The sequence below is a fragment of the Aquarana catesbeiana genome, linkage group LG09, assembly GCF_042186555.1.
Source record: "Aquarana catesbeiana isolate 2022-GZ linkage group LG09, ASM4218655v1, whole genome shotgun sequence".
Classification (NCBI taxonomy): domain Eukaryota; kingdom Metazoa; phylum Chordata; class Amphibia; order Anura; family Ranidae; genus Aquarana; species Aquarana catesbeiana.
Window position 1 is genome coordinate 226,826,274 of NC_133332.1, and position 16,682 is coordinate 226,842,955.

At 42.5% G+C, this 16,682-nt stretch overlaps 1 protein-coding gene across 2 annotated transcripts in view; it reads left to right on the top strand.

The window, feature by feature from the left end:
- The first annotated feature begins 3,765 nt into the window (after positions 1-3,765).
- Positions 3,766-16,682, top strand: part of CDK16 (cyclin dependent kinase 16) — a 53,298-nt gene continuing 40,381 nt past the window's right edge. For both annotated transcript variants that reach the window (XM_073599874.1, XM_073599875.1), the window contains exons 1-2: positions 3,766-3,960; positions 13,144-13,279. In XM_073599874.1, coding sequence (XP_073455975.1) covers positions 13,153-13,279 — 127 coding nt within the window. In that variant the 5' untranslated portion in view covers positions 3,766-3,960; positions 13,144-13,152. The remainder of the gene's footprint in view (positions 3,961-13,143; positions 13,280-16,682) is intronic.

A 16,682-nucleotide genomic window follows, 5' to 3' on the forward strand; every position in this document is an offset into this window, starting at 1 on the left:
CAATGATTATCTGCACACATATGACTGTGATCACCTGCGCACATCTGTACATGATCATTTCATAGTTGCCAACATTGCAAAAAAAATTTTTGGCTGTAGGCGGAGCCGAACAATAATTAGGGGGTGGGGCATTCGTTTGTAGGCGTGGCCTAGCCAAAAATTACAAGTGCGGCGCACAGAGCGCATTGTGGCGAAAAATGGGCATAGCTTACGTGAAACATGGGCGTGGCTTAAATGGGCTTGGCTCAAGAGGGTGTGGTTAGAGTCTGAGATGAATGAGGGATGGAGAGGGAAAGGGGGAGAAGGAAAGGGGGAGAGGGGAATGACGGGACAGCAGCCCCAGATCCTACACAATAGAAATATGTGTATTCTAGAAAGTTTAACAATCAGCAGATAAAGATACTCCAAACACCAGGTGTTAACGCTTCAATCATCCCGGCACCATGGTTGTTATGGTGTCAGGATGATTGAAGCGCATTATTTCTATTATTACATTGTAATATAAAATTAAATCATTCAACTCACCATAATGCCGAATCAGTGGGATCCCTGAGCGTGTCACTAGCCACGTCGCCTGCCACCAGCAGAGTCTGTCCTTGCATCAGGTGCCCCCCGCAGAGTCTGTCCTTGCATCAGGTGCCCCCGGCAGAGTCTGTCCTTGCATCAGGTGCCCCCGGCAGAGTCTGTCCTTGCATCAGGTGCCCCCGGCAGAGTCTGTCCTTGCATCAGGTGCCCCCGGCAGAGTCTGTCCTTGCATCAGGTGCCCCCGGCAGAGTCTGTATTGACCTCCTCCATCAGTGCAGACCCCCTCCATCAGTGCAGATCCCCTCCATCAGTGCAGACCCCCTCCATCAGTGCAGACCCCCTCAGTGCAGACCCCCTCCATCAGTGCAGATCCCCTCCATCAGTGCAGACCCCCTCCATCAGTGCAGATCCCCTCCATCAGGGCAGACCCCCTCCATCAGTGCAGATCCCCTCCATCAGTGCAGACCCCTTCCACCAGTGCAGACCCCCTCAGTGCAGACCCCCTCCATCAGTGCAGATCCCCTCCATCAGTGCAGACCCCCTCCATCAGTGCAGATCCCCTCCATCAGTGCAGACCCCCTCCACCAGTGCAGACCCCCTCAGTGCAGACCCCCTCCATCAGTGCAGATCCCCTCCATCAGTGCAGACCCCCCCCTCAATGCAGCCCCCCCTCTATTAGTGCAGACCCCCCCTAGGTGCAGCCCCCCTCAATTAGTGCAGCCCCCCCTATATTAGTGCAGACCCCCCCTCAATGCAGCCCCCCCTCACCCCCCGCTCAGTGCAGGTGCGGCCGGCCGGTGTTCTGCCTGCCGAGAAAGTTCCCCTCAGCAAGTATGGACCCCCTGTACTGCGCAGACGCAGCGCTTGCGCAGTACGGGGCTGGGGAACTTTCGACAAGACATGGCGCCGTCGCCGTTGTCTTCTCCTTCAGTGGAGAGGGGAGGGGCCGTGCAGCTAAAGAAGCCGCTTCATTGGCTGCACGGATCGAGCCCCCTTCCTCTCTCCACTACACAACACACTGTCACTAGGGGGAAGATCGAGCGGCGGCGCCGGCCGCCATTTTGCTGGAGCCAGCTGCTCCAAAAACAACAAAAAAAACATTCCCGATTTTCCTTATGGAAAATCCCAATTCGGGACAGCCTCCATCCGGGACGAGGGTCCCAAAATCGGGATTGTCCCGGGAAAATCGGGACTATTGGCAACTATGTCATTTGCGTACATCTGTCCATGATCACACAAACCAATTATTATACACTTAACAGGATTTTTTTTACCAAAGACATGTAGCAGAATACATTTTGGCTTAAATGTATGACAAAATTCGATTTAATTGGATTTATTTTAAAATAGAATAAAGAAAATATTGTTTTTTTTACAAATTCCTGCTTTTTTTTTGCTTATATCGCAAAAAATAAAAAACAAAGTCAAGAATAAATACCACCAAAAGAAAGCTCTATTTGTGCGAACAAAATGATAAAAAATTTTATTTGGGTACAGCGTAGCATGACCGCGCAATTGTCATTGAAAGTGCGAGAGCTCTGAAAGCTGAAAATTGGCCTGGGAGGGAAGGGGGTGAAAGTGCGCAGTATTGATGTGGATACACAGTGTATAAGAGTGCAGAGGATGTGTATATATATATATATATATATATATATATATATATATATATATATATATATATATATATGCACTCTCATACACTGTGTGTATATATATAAATCTATCCTCTGTACTCTCATACTCTGTGTGTATATATACATACTCTCATACACTGTGTGTATATATATATATGTAGTGCTGGTAGATTTGCGATCTACCATATGTTAGGTAAATTTAGTAACTTGTTCGTTAAATAGGTTAGGTTCGCCTCTGTTCCAGCTTGGATGACGTTGTGTGTGTTTCCGTGCTGACCGTTGGATGTCGCTGTTGTCACTGGTCAGTGTTGGAAATGCAACGCGTCGAAGCGTATGGATGCTCTTCTGTCCCGGAGACAACTAGGTGGAGGTGGTCCTCCGAGATGCATTCTGGGTGAGGGTATTTATGGTACAGACGCCATATTGTGGGGTTCATTTTACAGTCACCTGCTGGCCCTCCTGGCCGACAGGTATGCATTAGAGAAGCAATCTCGTGGTCCTCGGTTCCGGAGGCCCACATCGCTGCGGCGCATGGGTGGGCCCAGAAGCTTGTCTGGGGCCTACCACAGTAGCCGAGGAATGGTCCTGAGCTGTCTATCCAAAGGGAGGAAGCTGGACAACCGAGGAGATCCCAGGGGAGGACCCGTCATGGAAGGATCACGCAGTGTGCTGGTCTATAGAGGGACCTGGTGACTCGGTTGGAGGACGTATCCTAAAAGTAACTATACAGCATAGTGTTGCTGGGTTGGCTTAAAGGTTCAAGCACTGTGACTGACGTTCATTGCAGAAAAAGACCAATACATCCTGTGGCAGAGGATCGTACCGGTTTATCCCAAACAAGTCTGTGGCAGAGACTTTTGTTCATGCTACGTACTGGCTGCTAGGCAAGTGAGAGAGGCCTATCCAGGCGAGCAAGGAGTGTGTCCCACGAGGGGAGCGCATTCTATTATAATATCCAAATTCTACCAGGACATTTGTCAAGAACCTTATGAGAAGATATTTGAGTTTCTTCTGCAGTTTCCCTTCTGCCTCTTTCCTGCTATTTCCTTAGTAAATTGTTCAATAAAGCATTGAAAACGTACTCAAGTGTTGGTGCGTGTATCGTCCAGAGGTAAACTCAAAGGAACCCTAGACCCAGTGCCGGTAAAACAGAGGGAAGGAGATATATATATATATATATATATATATATATATATATATATATATCCTCTGTACTCTCATACTCTGTGTGTATATATATATATACTCTCATACTCTGTGTGTGTGTATATATATATATATATATATATATATTCTCTGTACTCTCATACTCTGTGTGTATATATATATATATATATATATATATATATATATATATACTCTCATACACTGTGTGTGTATATATATATATATATATATATATATATATATATATATATATATATATATATATCCTCTTCCTCTGTACTCTCATACACTGTGTGTGTATATATATATATACACACACACACACACACACACACACACACAGTGTATGAGAGTGCAGAGGATGAGCCTGTAGGACGTATAGGGTAGGACAGATCCAGTCAGGGTGATGCATTGTGTCGGGGATCCGGGGAGTGTCACACACACACAGGGAGGGTGGCAGGAAGAGGAGGGCACAGAGCACCGGGCAGGAGGAGGAGGAGGAGGATGGACGGCACGCAGGAGGGGGAGGATTGGACAGGAACAATGGCTGAGGATTACAGAGAACTGGCCAGGCCTTCTCCATGTCACTGACCCCCTACTACATGTCACCGAGCCCCTGCACTGCAGACACCGGGTGAGAGGCGGGGGAGGGGGCTGTGCCGGCAGAGGAGGAGGGGGGAGCGGAGGGATCGGGATGTTATCATTATACTGCACCTCTCAGGATCTGCATGGATAGGGATGGCACAGGATTACTTGGTATGGTAGAGATGTATAGGAATAGTGGAGGAGTACTCACTACTATGCTATAATACTGGATGTATAGGAATGGAAGGGGGTGTCAGGTTATGGTGTATGGGAGGGATGGATGTGACTAGCAGGGGATTTCTGATATAGCAGTATCATAGGATGCCTCCTTCTGGTATAGGGGAGGACTTCTTGTACAGGAATATATAGGAATCACAGTTTGGGTATTATATACAGAAGTGGATGTATAGAAATAGTAGAGGATTTTTTTTAAGGTATAGGGGGCTGGATGTGCAGAAATAGTAGTGAATATCTGGTTATAGTGAAGGACTGGATGTATAGGATTAATAGAGTTTGGTTATAGTGAAGGACTGGATGTATAGGATTTGTAGAGTTTGGTTATAGTGAAGGACTGGATGTATAGGATTTGTAGAGTTTGGTTATAGTGGAGGACTGGATGTATAGGATTTGTAGAGTTTGGTTATAGTGGAGGACTGGATGTATAGGATTTGTAGAGTTTGGTTATAGTGGAGGACTGGATGTATAGGATTTGTAGAGTTTGGTTATAGTGGAGGACTGGATGTATAGGATTTGTAGAGTTTGGTTATAGTGGAGGACTGGATGTATAGGATTTGTAGAGTTTGGTTATAGTGGAGGACTGGATGTATAGGATTTGTAGAGTTTGTTTATAGTGGAGGACTGGATGTATAGGATTTGTAGAGTTTGGTTATAGTGAAGGACTGGATGTATAGGATTAATAGAGTTTGGTTATAGTGGAGGACTGGATGTATAGGATTTGTAGAGTTTGGTTATAGTGGAGGACTGGATGTATAGGATTTGTAGAGTTTGGTTATAGTGGAGGACTGGATGTATAGGATTTGTAGAGTTTGGTTATAGTGGAGGACTGGATGTATAGGATTTGTAGAGTTTGGTTATAGTGGAGGACTGGATGTATAGGATTTGTAGAGTTTGTTTATAGTGGAGGACTGGATGTATAGGATTTGTAGAGTTTGGTTATAGTGAAGGACTGGATGTATAGGATTAATAGAGTTTGGTTATAGTGAAGGACTGGATGTATAGGATTAATAGAGTTTGGTTATAGTGAAGGACTGGATGTATAGGATTTGTAGAGTTTGGTTATAGTGAAGGACTGGATGTATAGGATTTGTAGAGTTTGGTTATAGTGGAGGACTGGATGTATAGGATTTGTAGAGTTTGGTTATAGTGGAGGACTGGATGTATGGGATTAGGCCCGATTCACACCTATGCATTTTTTAGTGCTTTTTGCAGATTTGCACTATAGAACGTGTTCCATAGGAAACCATGTTAAATGGACTGTAGTGCAAATCTGCAAAATGCAAAAAATACTAAAAATGCATTGTGTGAATCAGGCATTTGGTTATAGTGAAGCACTGGATGTATAGGATTAAGCAAGTTTGATTATAGTGAAGGACTGAATGTATAGGATTAGGAGATTTTGGTTAGGCTCATTTCACACGGACGGATCGTCCAGGTCCGCCTGTCAGTTTTTTAGGTGGACCTGAATGGACGCTCCATGCAGGTCTATGGAGCGACAGATGTCAGCGGTGACCATGTCCGCTAAAATCAGATGTATGGCGATACAGACGGATCAGATGAGATATGATGAAAATGGACATGCTGTCCGTTTTCGTCCGATCCCTCCATAGGAATCAGCGGTGCTCTGACAGGCTCCTCCCTGCTCAGTGAGCACAGACGGACCTGTCATCAGCCGGCTCAGTGGAGATCAACGGAGAGATCTCCCGCTGAACTGGCGGACTCCACTGAGCGGATCCACCTCGCGTGAATGAGGCCTAATTGTGGAAAACTGCATGTATAGGGATAGCAGAGTTATAGTTGAGGACTGAATGTATAGGATGGATTAGTAAAGTTTATGCATGGTGGAGGACTGGATGTACTGGAGGAGGATTAGATATATATGGATAGTGTATACTGAGGCTAATTTTCTAAAATAGTTGAGAATGTTCACATAAAAAAGTGAAGATTTACTTCAATTATCCAATCATGTGAAAAGCAAATTTCTGTTTTATTTAATCTACACATAATTGGATAATAGTGACCCTTTACTCTCTCTTTCTCTTTTTGGTATGAAAATTCTTAGCTTCTTATCCCCAACTTGTTAGCCTCAGTGTTTGTATTTTATTTAAAGTGATTGTAAAGCTTTGTTTATTTGAAAAACAAAAACAAACATGTCATACTTACCTCCACGGCTCCTCCCCACATCAGAATACCCCCTAGGAGAAGCGTTCTCCTGGGGGGTTACCTTGCGGGCGCGCTCCCAAGTCCATCATTCGGCGGCCATAGCCGCTGAATGTATGACTCGGCCCTGCCCCCCGCGTCATTGGATTTGATTGACAGCAGCGGAAGCCAATGGCTGCACTGCTATCAATCTATCCAATCAAGAGCCGAGCACCCCAGGCAGAGGAAGAGAGCCGCTGGATGAAGTTCCAGGGATCATGTAAATAAAACTGGGTGGCTGGGGGACCGGTTACTGCCAGGTGTTTTTTGATGCATTAAGGTGAAAAAACACAAGGGTTTACAACCTTTAATGCATGTATTGGAACAGACAGCAAGGGATGACTAGGTACAGTGGAGAATTGAATATGGGATATCTATGTCAAAGTGGAATACAGAAAGTATAGAGATAGCAGAGAATGTTCGGTAAGGATATAGCGGATGTTTGTATAGGAATTGCAAAGCTTGTCTTTTTTTGGTATAGTGGAGAACTATATGAATTATAATAGCAGATGATGTGTGGTTATGGTATGGTGGAGAACTGGATCCAATGAGATAGGTGAGGACGACTAGATGTGTGGGTATGGTATGGTGGAAGACTTGTTCCAGTGGGTTAGGTGAGAATGTATGAGTATGGTACTAAGGAGGACTGGATATGTATCAGAATGACAGATGTATGGTGGAGGATTGGATCTAATGGGATAGATAGATTTTTGAGCATGATACTGAGGAGGTCTGGATTTATAGGAATTGCAGAGAATGCATGGTATGGTGGAGGACTGGATCTAATGGGATAGGTAAGAATGTCTGAGCAAGGTAGCGAGGACTAGATGGATAGGATTAGCAGAAGATGTGTGGTTATGGTAAGAAGGAGGACTGGATCTAATGGGATAGTTTGGGATGTTTGAGTATGGTACTGAGGAGGACTGAATGTATTGGAATAGCAGAGAGTGTGTGGCGGAGGACAACATCTAATGGGATAAGTGGGAATGTCTGAGTATGGTACAGATGACTGGATGTATAGGAATAGCGGAAGGTTATGGTAAGGTTGAGTACTGGATCTAATGTAATAGGATGTATGAATATGGTATTGAGGAGGACTGGATATATAGGAATAGCAGAGGATGTGTGGTTATAGTGTGGTGGAGTACTGGATTTAATTGAAGAGGTGAAAATGTATGAGTACTGTATGGTACTGGGGATTACTGGATGTATAGGAAAAGCAGAGAATGTGTGGTTATGGTATGATGGAGGACTGGATGTAGTGGGATAGGTTGGAATGTCAAAGTATAGTACAGAGAAGAAATGGATGTATAGAATAGCAGAGAATGTGTGGTTATGGTATGGTGGAGCACTGGATGTAGTGGGATAGGTGGGAACGTCGGAGTATGGTACAGAGGAGAAATGGGTGTATACGGATAGCAGAGAATGTGTGGTTATGGTATGGTGGAGGACTGGATGTAGTGTGATAGGTCAGAATGTCGGCGTATGGTACAAAGGAGAAATGGATGTATAGGAATAGCAGAGATTGTGTGGTTATGGTATGGTGGATGACTGGACGTAGTGGGAAAGGGTAATGTCGGCGTATGTTACAGAGGAGAAGTCGATGTATGGCTATGGTATGGTGGAGGACTGGATGTAGTGGGATAGGTGGGAATGTAGGAGTATGGTACAGAGGAGAAATGGATGTATAGGAAAAGCAGAGGGTGGGCTTTTATGATAAAGTGGAGGACTTAATTTATAAGGATTGCAGAGGATGTCTGAATATTGTTCTGGAAAGGAGAGCGTTTTGTTATCGTTGAGTGAAAAACTAGATGTATGAGAAGATTGACATTTATGTTTAGCTGACGTGTATAGATTTATGATATGGTTTGTACATGGATTACAAAAAAAAAAAAAGCGTTGTGAAGTAAACAGTTTACTAGACACTGTAGTTCATATTTATCTCAGTTCAATTAAGTAACGTTTATGATGCCGTACTTTGATGGAGTAATAAGATTTTTTGGAAAATTAAAATTGCAGATTGACTTCATATTCATTATTTCCTCATACACATCTAAAGCAGACCAATTATTTGTCCATGTTTAAAAGGAATCCAACCTAAAATCCTACAACTGCTGGTCAGGTGGCCTTTACTGGAGGATCTTGGAGCTCTGCTGCCATATCTAGTTCGCCAATCCATGACTTTGCCTGAGCAGTCTCATTTCTTTGTTGTCCTACAAACCTCTTGGGCAAAAGATATCCCTCAACCAGAGCCTTGGCATAAGTCACATGACTGGTTGCAGAAAAGCAGGCCGTGGTTTAAGCTGCTTGTCCTAGTATGTCTGGTTTTCATGGTTGTTTTGCTCCTCCTCATTCTAGACATTATAGTTATGGCTCTCTGTTATAAACCTCAACATAGATTTGCCTGAAGATCATTTCTCATTGCCCAGAGCTAACATCTCAGAGGAACATGCAGTGAGAGTTTGGGTGTATATGCCTAACAAGGCCAGGATTGGTTTTGGGTGATTTAGTCAACTTCAGAGAACATCAGTGAGCAAGCTTTGTTAGCTGTACGGGTGTTTCAGAAATGCCAAATTATAATCTTGTTGGCAGCAGTTTTGTGTCCATTTCAACCATCTTTGTATGATCAAAAAGTGATTGCAAGACTGAAGGCAACCTAAAATGAATGAATTTGATTGACTGACCAACTTCAATTAAAGTATATCCAAAACAAAAAAAAAGTTTTGCCTTTAGTTAGAGTGGAGAGGGATTATAATATCTGTCAGGTTTTATTGCCGTCTGTGCCCAAGTTAAGGAGATTCACCCTATTTGTCCTGTTTACCATTATCATTGAAAGTAAAAGAAAATCCCAAATCTTGGGTTGTCCCCAGAAAAGTAATAGGAGAAATCTTCCAATGGGGACACAAGTTGTGTTGACCTAGTGGTCCCCAAGGACTTTCATAAATTTGCAAGGATTTCATCTCACTTTCTGTTTGGCTGTGGGATGGGAAGTGAAGGGAAATCTCCACAATGGGACATCGATGGGAAAAAAAAAAATCTGACAGGGGTTATAACGGCTCAGGGGACTTTACATACACTTTATTAAAGAAGAAATTGAGATTAAACGGAAATTGATTGAACACAGAAACCCTACTGAGCAATCAGAAAATGGTTGGGTTTTCTGCTGCATTTGATGGGGATATCTGCGACTTTATTTCTCAGTGGTCGAATGAAAATCGTGGATTATTTTGATTCTTGACTTCTTACATTTGATTCTTTGTATTTCAGTGAAAAAAATCTATGTAAAATCTAGATATATTAGATTGATTTGGGCGAGTCTGAGAATAGTGTAGAGCAATGGCGATGATATTGTAATAATAATACATTTTATTTATAGTGTGCTTTTCATCATAAGATCTCAAAGTGCTACAGGTTAAAGCAAAAGAAAAATGAACAATTTATACAATAAAACAAACATCTAAAATGAAAAGCTTTGCTAAAAAGAAATGTCTTAAGACCTTTTTTAAAACATATTATATGTGGCTCTACTGGTTGTATAAGTATAGCAGGGATATACACCCCACAGATATTTTTTGGAATTCTGTATTGTTCTTAAAGGTAACCCGTCCTAAGAAATTTACAAAGCCTGCAATTGCTAACTACAGATATGTTAGGTGTTTAAAGATTTTACACACAATAGCAGCAGCTGTGAAACTGCACAATCCCTTATTGTTAAAGTATAACTAAAGGCTCCTGTATTGCATTCTGAACTTAACAGGTTACTACTTTACATTTTACAGAGGAAGTCTAGTGCTAGAATTACTGCCTATGATCTGATGTTCACGGCGATACCTAACAAGTATGGGGCAATCGCTGTTTGTGTGTGTGCGGGACTGACGGGTGCATTTGCCTTTGCGCGCTAGCAAGGGGGCACTTTACCTTTTTACCTTTTTTTTAAAAAAGTGGATGTAAACCCTCACATATACCCAGTGAAGTGAACAGCCTCAGAGGATACACAGGGATGAAACAAATCCTCCTACATAAGTTTTACATGCATATGTGCTGTCTTCAGCTTTATGTACTGTTTAGAAAGTGCAAATAGTGTTAGAATTTTCTCTTCATGATTCACCTATGGGTGTGGATTCTTGCCATACACTGTGAGACAGCTGATTGGAGGAAAGACACACACCTCCACATAGGCAGAGACTTGCAGAGCTGTGCTGTGAATAGACCAGCTGTCTGCTAATCTATAGCATCCACCTGACACAAAATTCAGGCAGGTTTTATCACAGTTGACAGAGAACTTGTCAGAAGTTATCATGCTAAGAACAGAGCAGGATAAAGCCATGGGAATTAGGGCTTTAAAGAGAGCTAAGAAAACACTAGAGATATGTGTGCCCAGCTCAAGTTTCATGAATCGGGTTTACATCCACTTTATCTATTAATTTTTATTTTCTTTTTTTTTTCAATGTTGCTTTAAACATTTTTTGATCACTTTTTATTGCTGTACAAGGAATGTAAACATCCTTTGTGACAGGCACTCTTTATGGAGGGATCTGAGGTCTATAAGTCCCCAAATCCCTCCTCTGCCCTTGAAAGCATTCAAAACACCAAGATCAGTGTTTTTGAATACTTTCAAGTTTTAAAAAATGGCGCCGTTGACATCTGGGTAAACCGGAAGTGGTGTCATGTCATCGCTTCTGGGTTCCCATCACGAAAAGGCGATCAAAGCCGATCCCGGATTTGCTTGGCTGTCGGGTGGGACGGGTGAGCCTGAGAGAGCTGCAGGAGGAAGGGGGAGGGGACGTCCCCTCCCGCTGCTTGTAATAGCAATCGAGTGGCTAGTTAGCTCTGATTACTATTACAAGAGAGCCAACTGCCAGCTCTAAAAGATGACGGGATGATGCCTGCGGCTGCGTTAGGGACCTTAGATTGTAAGCTCCTTGAGTAAGGACTGATGTGAATGTATAATCTATATGTAAAGCGCTACGTAAAAATTGGCGGCGCTATATAAGTACCTGAAATAATAAATAATAATAATAACCAACCAAAAGTCCAGCTACATACGGGTACGCTGCTGGTCGTTAAGTGGAAATTACAACTTAAGTGTTGGTTCATTAACATTCAGTGGACCACCCAGGCCTTGAAATCTTTAACCCTTTGTTAGGACAGACAATGTGCACAATTTATTTTACTCCAATTTTGATCATGAAGATCTGTCAGCACAGTACAGGCAAGGTTAAAGCTGATCTCCAGCTTTTAGTGAAGTATTAAATAGTTTAGTCCAAGCGGATCCTAACAAACTATTACCTTCACTACTAGATGTGCCCACTGTGTGTGCTGTAAAAAGAAAAAACAATATGTGGCCTCAGCTACATACAGTATACAGCGCTGTATTCTGGCAGTGGGATGGGAACTTCCTGTCCTGCTCCTGGAAAATTCAGGTTGAGTGATGCTCAGCCATTCACAGGGAGCTTTTGTATTCTATGATTGAGCACAAAGCTTCTTCTGCCTGAATGGCTGAGTTGCAGATTGTGACGTCATCTGCCCGCCTCTCTGCCTTAGCCAATCGGAGGAAACTTTGTATTTATTCATAGAATACAAAACTCCCTGTGAATGGCTGAGCAACACAACGGCAAATTAAACTTCATGAGATGTCTGTGTGACATTTCAATAAAGTTTGTATGGTAAACATAAAACATAACTCCCCAACCCCCTCCCCTTACATACAAGGGGAAAGCTAGGTAGGATGTTTCAGCAAATAAAATGGTAAGCAGCAACTTGTCTACCAGAGCTTTTTTTTTTTTTTTTTTTTTTTTTGCACAAATGTTAAAATGCACATTTTAGCCCTGACGATTAATTAAAACTTCTAAACTGCATTTATTTTCATAAAGAAAAGGTTCTGGAGAATAGATTGGTGGCAGTTGCAATTGTTTGTCACATGTTAGTAGCACAACTGTTTATCAAACCCATATTTGCAGTAAAAAAAAATACAAAAATAGTTACCATAATTTTAGTGCAAAAAAAAAACCACAGTATATTGTCTAATTTTTCGTTAAAATATAAAAGATAAGGCTGTGTTAGGAGGTGAACACCATGAGGTGGGTGGTAGTAGGGCACCCAGATGTGGGTGGGACAAGGGTTTTGTGTTGCTAGAGGGGCAAGGGTTTGGTGTTGCCAGAAGGGCAAGAGTTGGGTGTTGCCAGAGGGGCAAGAGTTGGGTGTTGCCATACAAAGGCTGGGTGGTGGTAGAGCGCCCAAATGTGAATGGTGATAGAGTACCAAGAGGTGGCCTATATCTGTGGATTCAGTTTTCACTCATGGTGACCTCTGTTCATACATTTTTCATCAGATTCTCCGTTTGACTTACACGGATTGTTAGATGTGTACTTAGGATGTATCAATTGCCTAGTTTAGTGACATCTTCAACACCTTATTTTGAAGTAGCTCTGTGCTTGCCATGGGGGGGATAAGCCACTGGTTAATTTTAATACCCCCTTCTCCATCAACATATACAGACTTTTTTTTCTCTCATTCAATATTCATTTGGGCTGATTGGAGTGAGGAAAAACCTGTTTAAGCTTGAAGTTGTAGTTGCAGCTTACACCAGTTATTGGACAATAATGCTTTATATTCCATCTTTTCTTGACACCACAAACCTTGTACTCGTACTGATGACATTGCTTGCGTTGCCATTTCAAACCTTTCCACCACTAGTCTACCACAAATGTTTGTATTTGTCCCTCATCATTTTTTTTCTTGTTCTTTTATTTATTTGTTCTTTTAATACTATGATCTTTTTTTTTTTTTTCATCAGCTGGCAGCCATGGACCGGATGAAGAAGATCAAAAGACAGCTTTCCATGACCCTTCGGGGTGGGCGAACAGCTGAAAAAAGCTCTGGAGACCATTCAGAACCCATCACTCTGGAGGACAATGGCAGCAGTGATAATGGTAAGTGATGCTGTCTACTGAAAACTGGAGGGTAGGATGGATCTAATGGGTGAGAGGGCACAGGTGAGTGCATTCGGAGGTCACTGGCGTCTCTAACTGCAGTAAGAGCAAGGACGGTTTATTGGCTGGAGAATCCCAAAACTGGAGAGCATTTTAGTCATAAGAAAAGAAGCCAGAATAAAAGTGTAAGCTAGCTGATTAGAAGATGGCCTGAAAAGACTCTTGGATAGTTTCTGGCAGAACCCCGGTTGTGGGCTAGTGGAATCTTTGTAAGGACAAACGAGACTGACTATTCTTTGTTGAAGATCATGAAATGAAAAGAAAGGGCATTGGCTAAGATGGCTGATGAACACTGGTCCAGGTGGAAGGTTAGCGTAGGTAAGGAAAACCTAATAAATCTTTGTAAGGTTTGCAGAGGTTGAGGGAGGACCAGTTGTGGCTTAGAGTTTAAGAGTAAGAGTTTAAGTGCATAAGATTGCCAAGCAAAGGAAACTTAAAAACTTTAAAGTGGAATTCAATCCAAACTATTTATATGATTTTCGTGCGGACAGGGGGTAGAATGTTACATGACTAAGAGTATATACAGTAACTATTTACATAATGGAGCACCTCAGGGCCTTAGAGCCTTAAACGTTATCTGATCGTGCTTTCAAGCACCTTAATGGTTCATGTATGAGAGTCTAAACAAGTATCCAGTTACTGTGTAATGCACAAGCCTCATAAAATACACAGAAAACATTCTTGACTGAGCCAAATTCTCTTTTATTTGTGTCTCGCACATCCCTATTACAGGGACTGCAGCTCTCAATGGGAGGGGTTCAGCTACAGAGGTAGGGAGCAGGAGTAGGTGTTGCCAGGTGCTGATTGACACACTACATGCATAGAGTCAGGGGCAATAACAGAAAAAGTGTTGCCATCATCCCTCAATTAGTAAACGTGAGAATTTCCCCCAATAATGGGACTCTTTAAGGCAACAGGATACCACTGTGTTAACGTATCCTCTTGATAATATTTATTGTAACACATTCTTAAAAACAAGTCACATAAAATATATACATGGCTGTATTAGTACATAAAGTGCTTGTGGGAGCTTGTTACATATAAATCCTCATATTACACATCATACTGCTCCACAACCCCACAAGCAACAGAAACATTGTAAGGGTGGTTTTATGGTATGGGAATACTCAACGCATTTCAGAAATTCTGCTTTCCTTCTTCAGGGATACAAAGAAATGAAGGGCATGTTTGCTCATCCATATGAACAGAGGTAGAAGCACCATTAAAACAGCCACTATTTTAGTAAAAACATGTTGCCATCAGTGCCTTTGTCCAAGATAGGATCACCGCCGTCTCCAAAAGCCCGGGCCTCAGTAGGGCACACTGGGGCCAGCTAAGAGTGCATAACCAATATGGGGGTCCCCAATGAGTTCCCTTTTATTTGCAGGAATTTCCTCTCACTTTCTGCTTGCCTATGGGACAAGAAGTGAAGGGAAATCTCTGCAATGCAACACAGATGGCAAAAATAAAAAAAAAAAATCTGACGGGTTATAATCCTCCCTTACTCTATCCAAAATGAAAAAAAAGTTTTGCCTATAGTTCTACTTTACTGGTAGTGTGGTTATAAACCTCAGTCATGGAATCTGAGCAGAGTACATATATCTGTAGTGTTTAATTATCTCTCTCCAAAGCTCTAAGGTAGGCCATACACGGTGCATACTTCTTTCCTGGAAAGAAATTTACATGATTCCCCTATCAACACAGACAGTGCTGACAAGGGTAATCCCTCTTGCCGAGCCATTGAGAAGACAGTGATTATAGCTAGCAGCTTTAGCATCAGCTAGCAATAATTGTATGAGAATCAGGCAGGCTGGTTGTACCCAGGTTGATCGATCGTTCAACCTGCCCATTAATGGTTAGAATCTCGTCCGGTTGCTGCTGAACCGGCCGAGATTCGAACCGTGTTTGGCCGGCCTAAGTGTTGTTTCTCTCTGGTGCTTTGTTCCTCTGTTATCAGCATGAGTTGCTTCTGAGAAGTTTCCCTGACTTATGAGATACATTATGTGTCAGAGGGAGGGGGAGGGAGCTCAGCACAGAGCAACATTGTTCTTCTGCTGTGTTAAGGGGTGGGTGTGTGCCTTTCCTCCAGTCAACTTTCACACACTGTAACAGCAGCCTCTCCGCCCCCTCCCCTGTGCTCCTGATTGATGAAGAAAGATTTTAAAAATGTTCTGCCCTTTTACAGGGGTGTAGAGAGGAAAAGACTGCAGCTAAACAAGTCAAACTTATGTAGGAGGATTTGTTTCATCCCTGTGTATCACCTGAGGCTGTTCACCTCACTGGGTATATGAGAGGGTTTACATCCACTTTTTAAAGAGTCCCATTGTGTGGGGGAACATCTCACATATTGACACATTACAGGCCTTTTTTTTTTTTTTTTTTTTATCAGGAGGCCATATTTCTATTTTAATTTCAGTTAGGGGAGCTATGGTGACTATAGACATACTTTATGCTAGTCCACCCCGTTGAGAGAGTGCTCCTTATTTTGTAATGGAATTTAGCTCTCCCTGTAGTTGTACTTCTTAAATGTTCTGTTATATGTTTCAGGCTTTGTAAGGGATATCAAGCATATGTGCATGCACCTGTTGTGCAATCCACCTGGTTCTACTCTGGCACAGCCCTTAATTTCTTAGGCAGCCCATAAGTGATTCATTTCATTCGATGTGGATGGGGGAATCTTCCCCGCTGTGCTATTGTATTCTGACAGCGGGGAGACTTCCCCTCCGATTTCTGTACAACCACCCTGCCCATACATGGATCAAAAAAAACCTCTGGTTCAGCAGGAACCATGGATTTTGATGCTTTAGGGTCAGCACTAGGTTGGCATGCTATTGCCGATTAACCAAAACCTCACAGAAGGTAGTTCTGTAGTTCACAGTAGTTGTGATTTTGTCCACAGGCCATCTTGTGGATGGGTTTTAGCAACTCTCTGACACACCTAGCTACACCCATTGGGTGGTGAAGCACCCTGTGGCTAGGTTAAGCGGCAGTAGAGAATTATTATTGATGTACAGGCTTTCCTTGCCTGTTCACTGCAATTTAAAAATAATTATAGGCAGAGAAGCTTGTTAAATGAATAGTTCAGAGAAGCCAAGGGCAGGAACTTTGTTTGGGCTTTGTGGTAAGTCACTTGATGGAGATTATCGATATTTGAAGCATGCGTTTGAAAAGGTAGTTTACCCACAAACCAGTTCTTAAAGGAGGCCCTGATGGTGAGTGCCCGCTTTTGCATGCTGCTGGTTTTGGGTTAAAATCTAGAAATTTTTCTTTTCCTCTTTTATTTTTATTCATTTAGTTTTGTTTTTCAGTTTTAATCTGTATTATTTTTGTTTTCTTTTAAGTT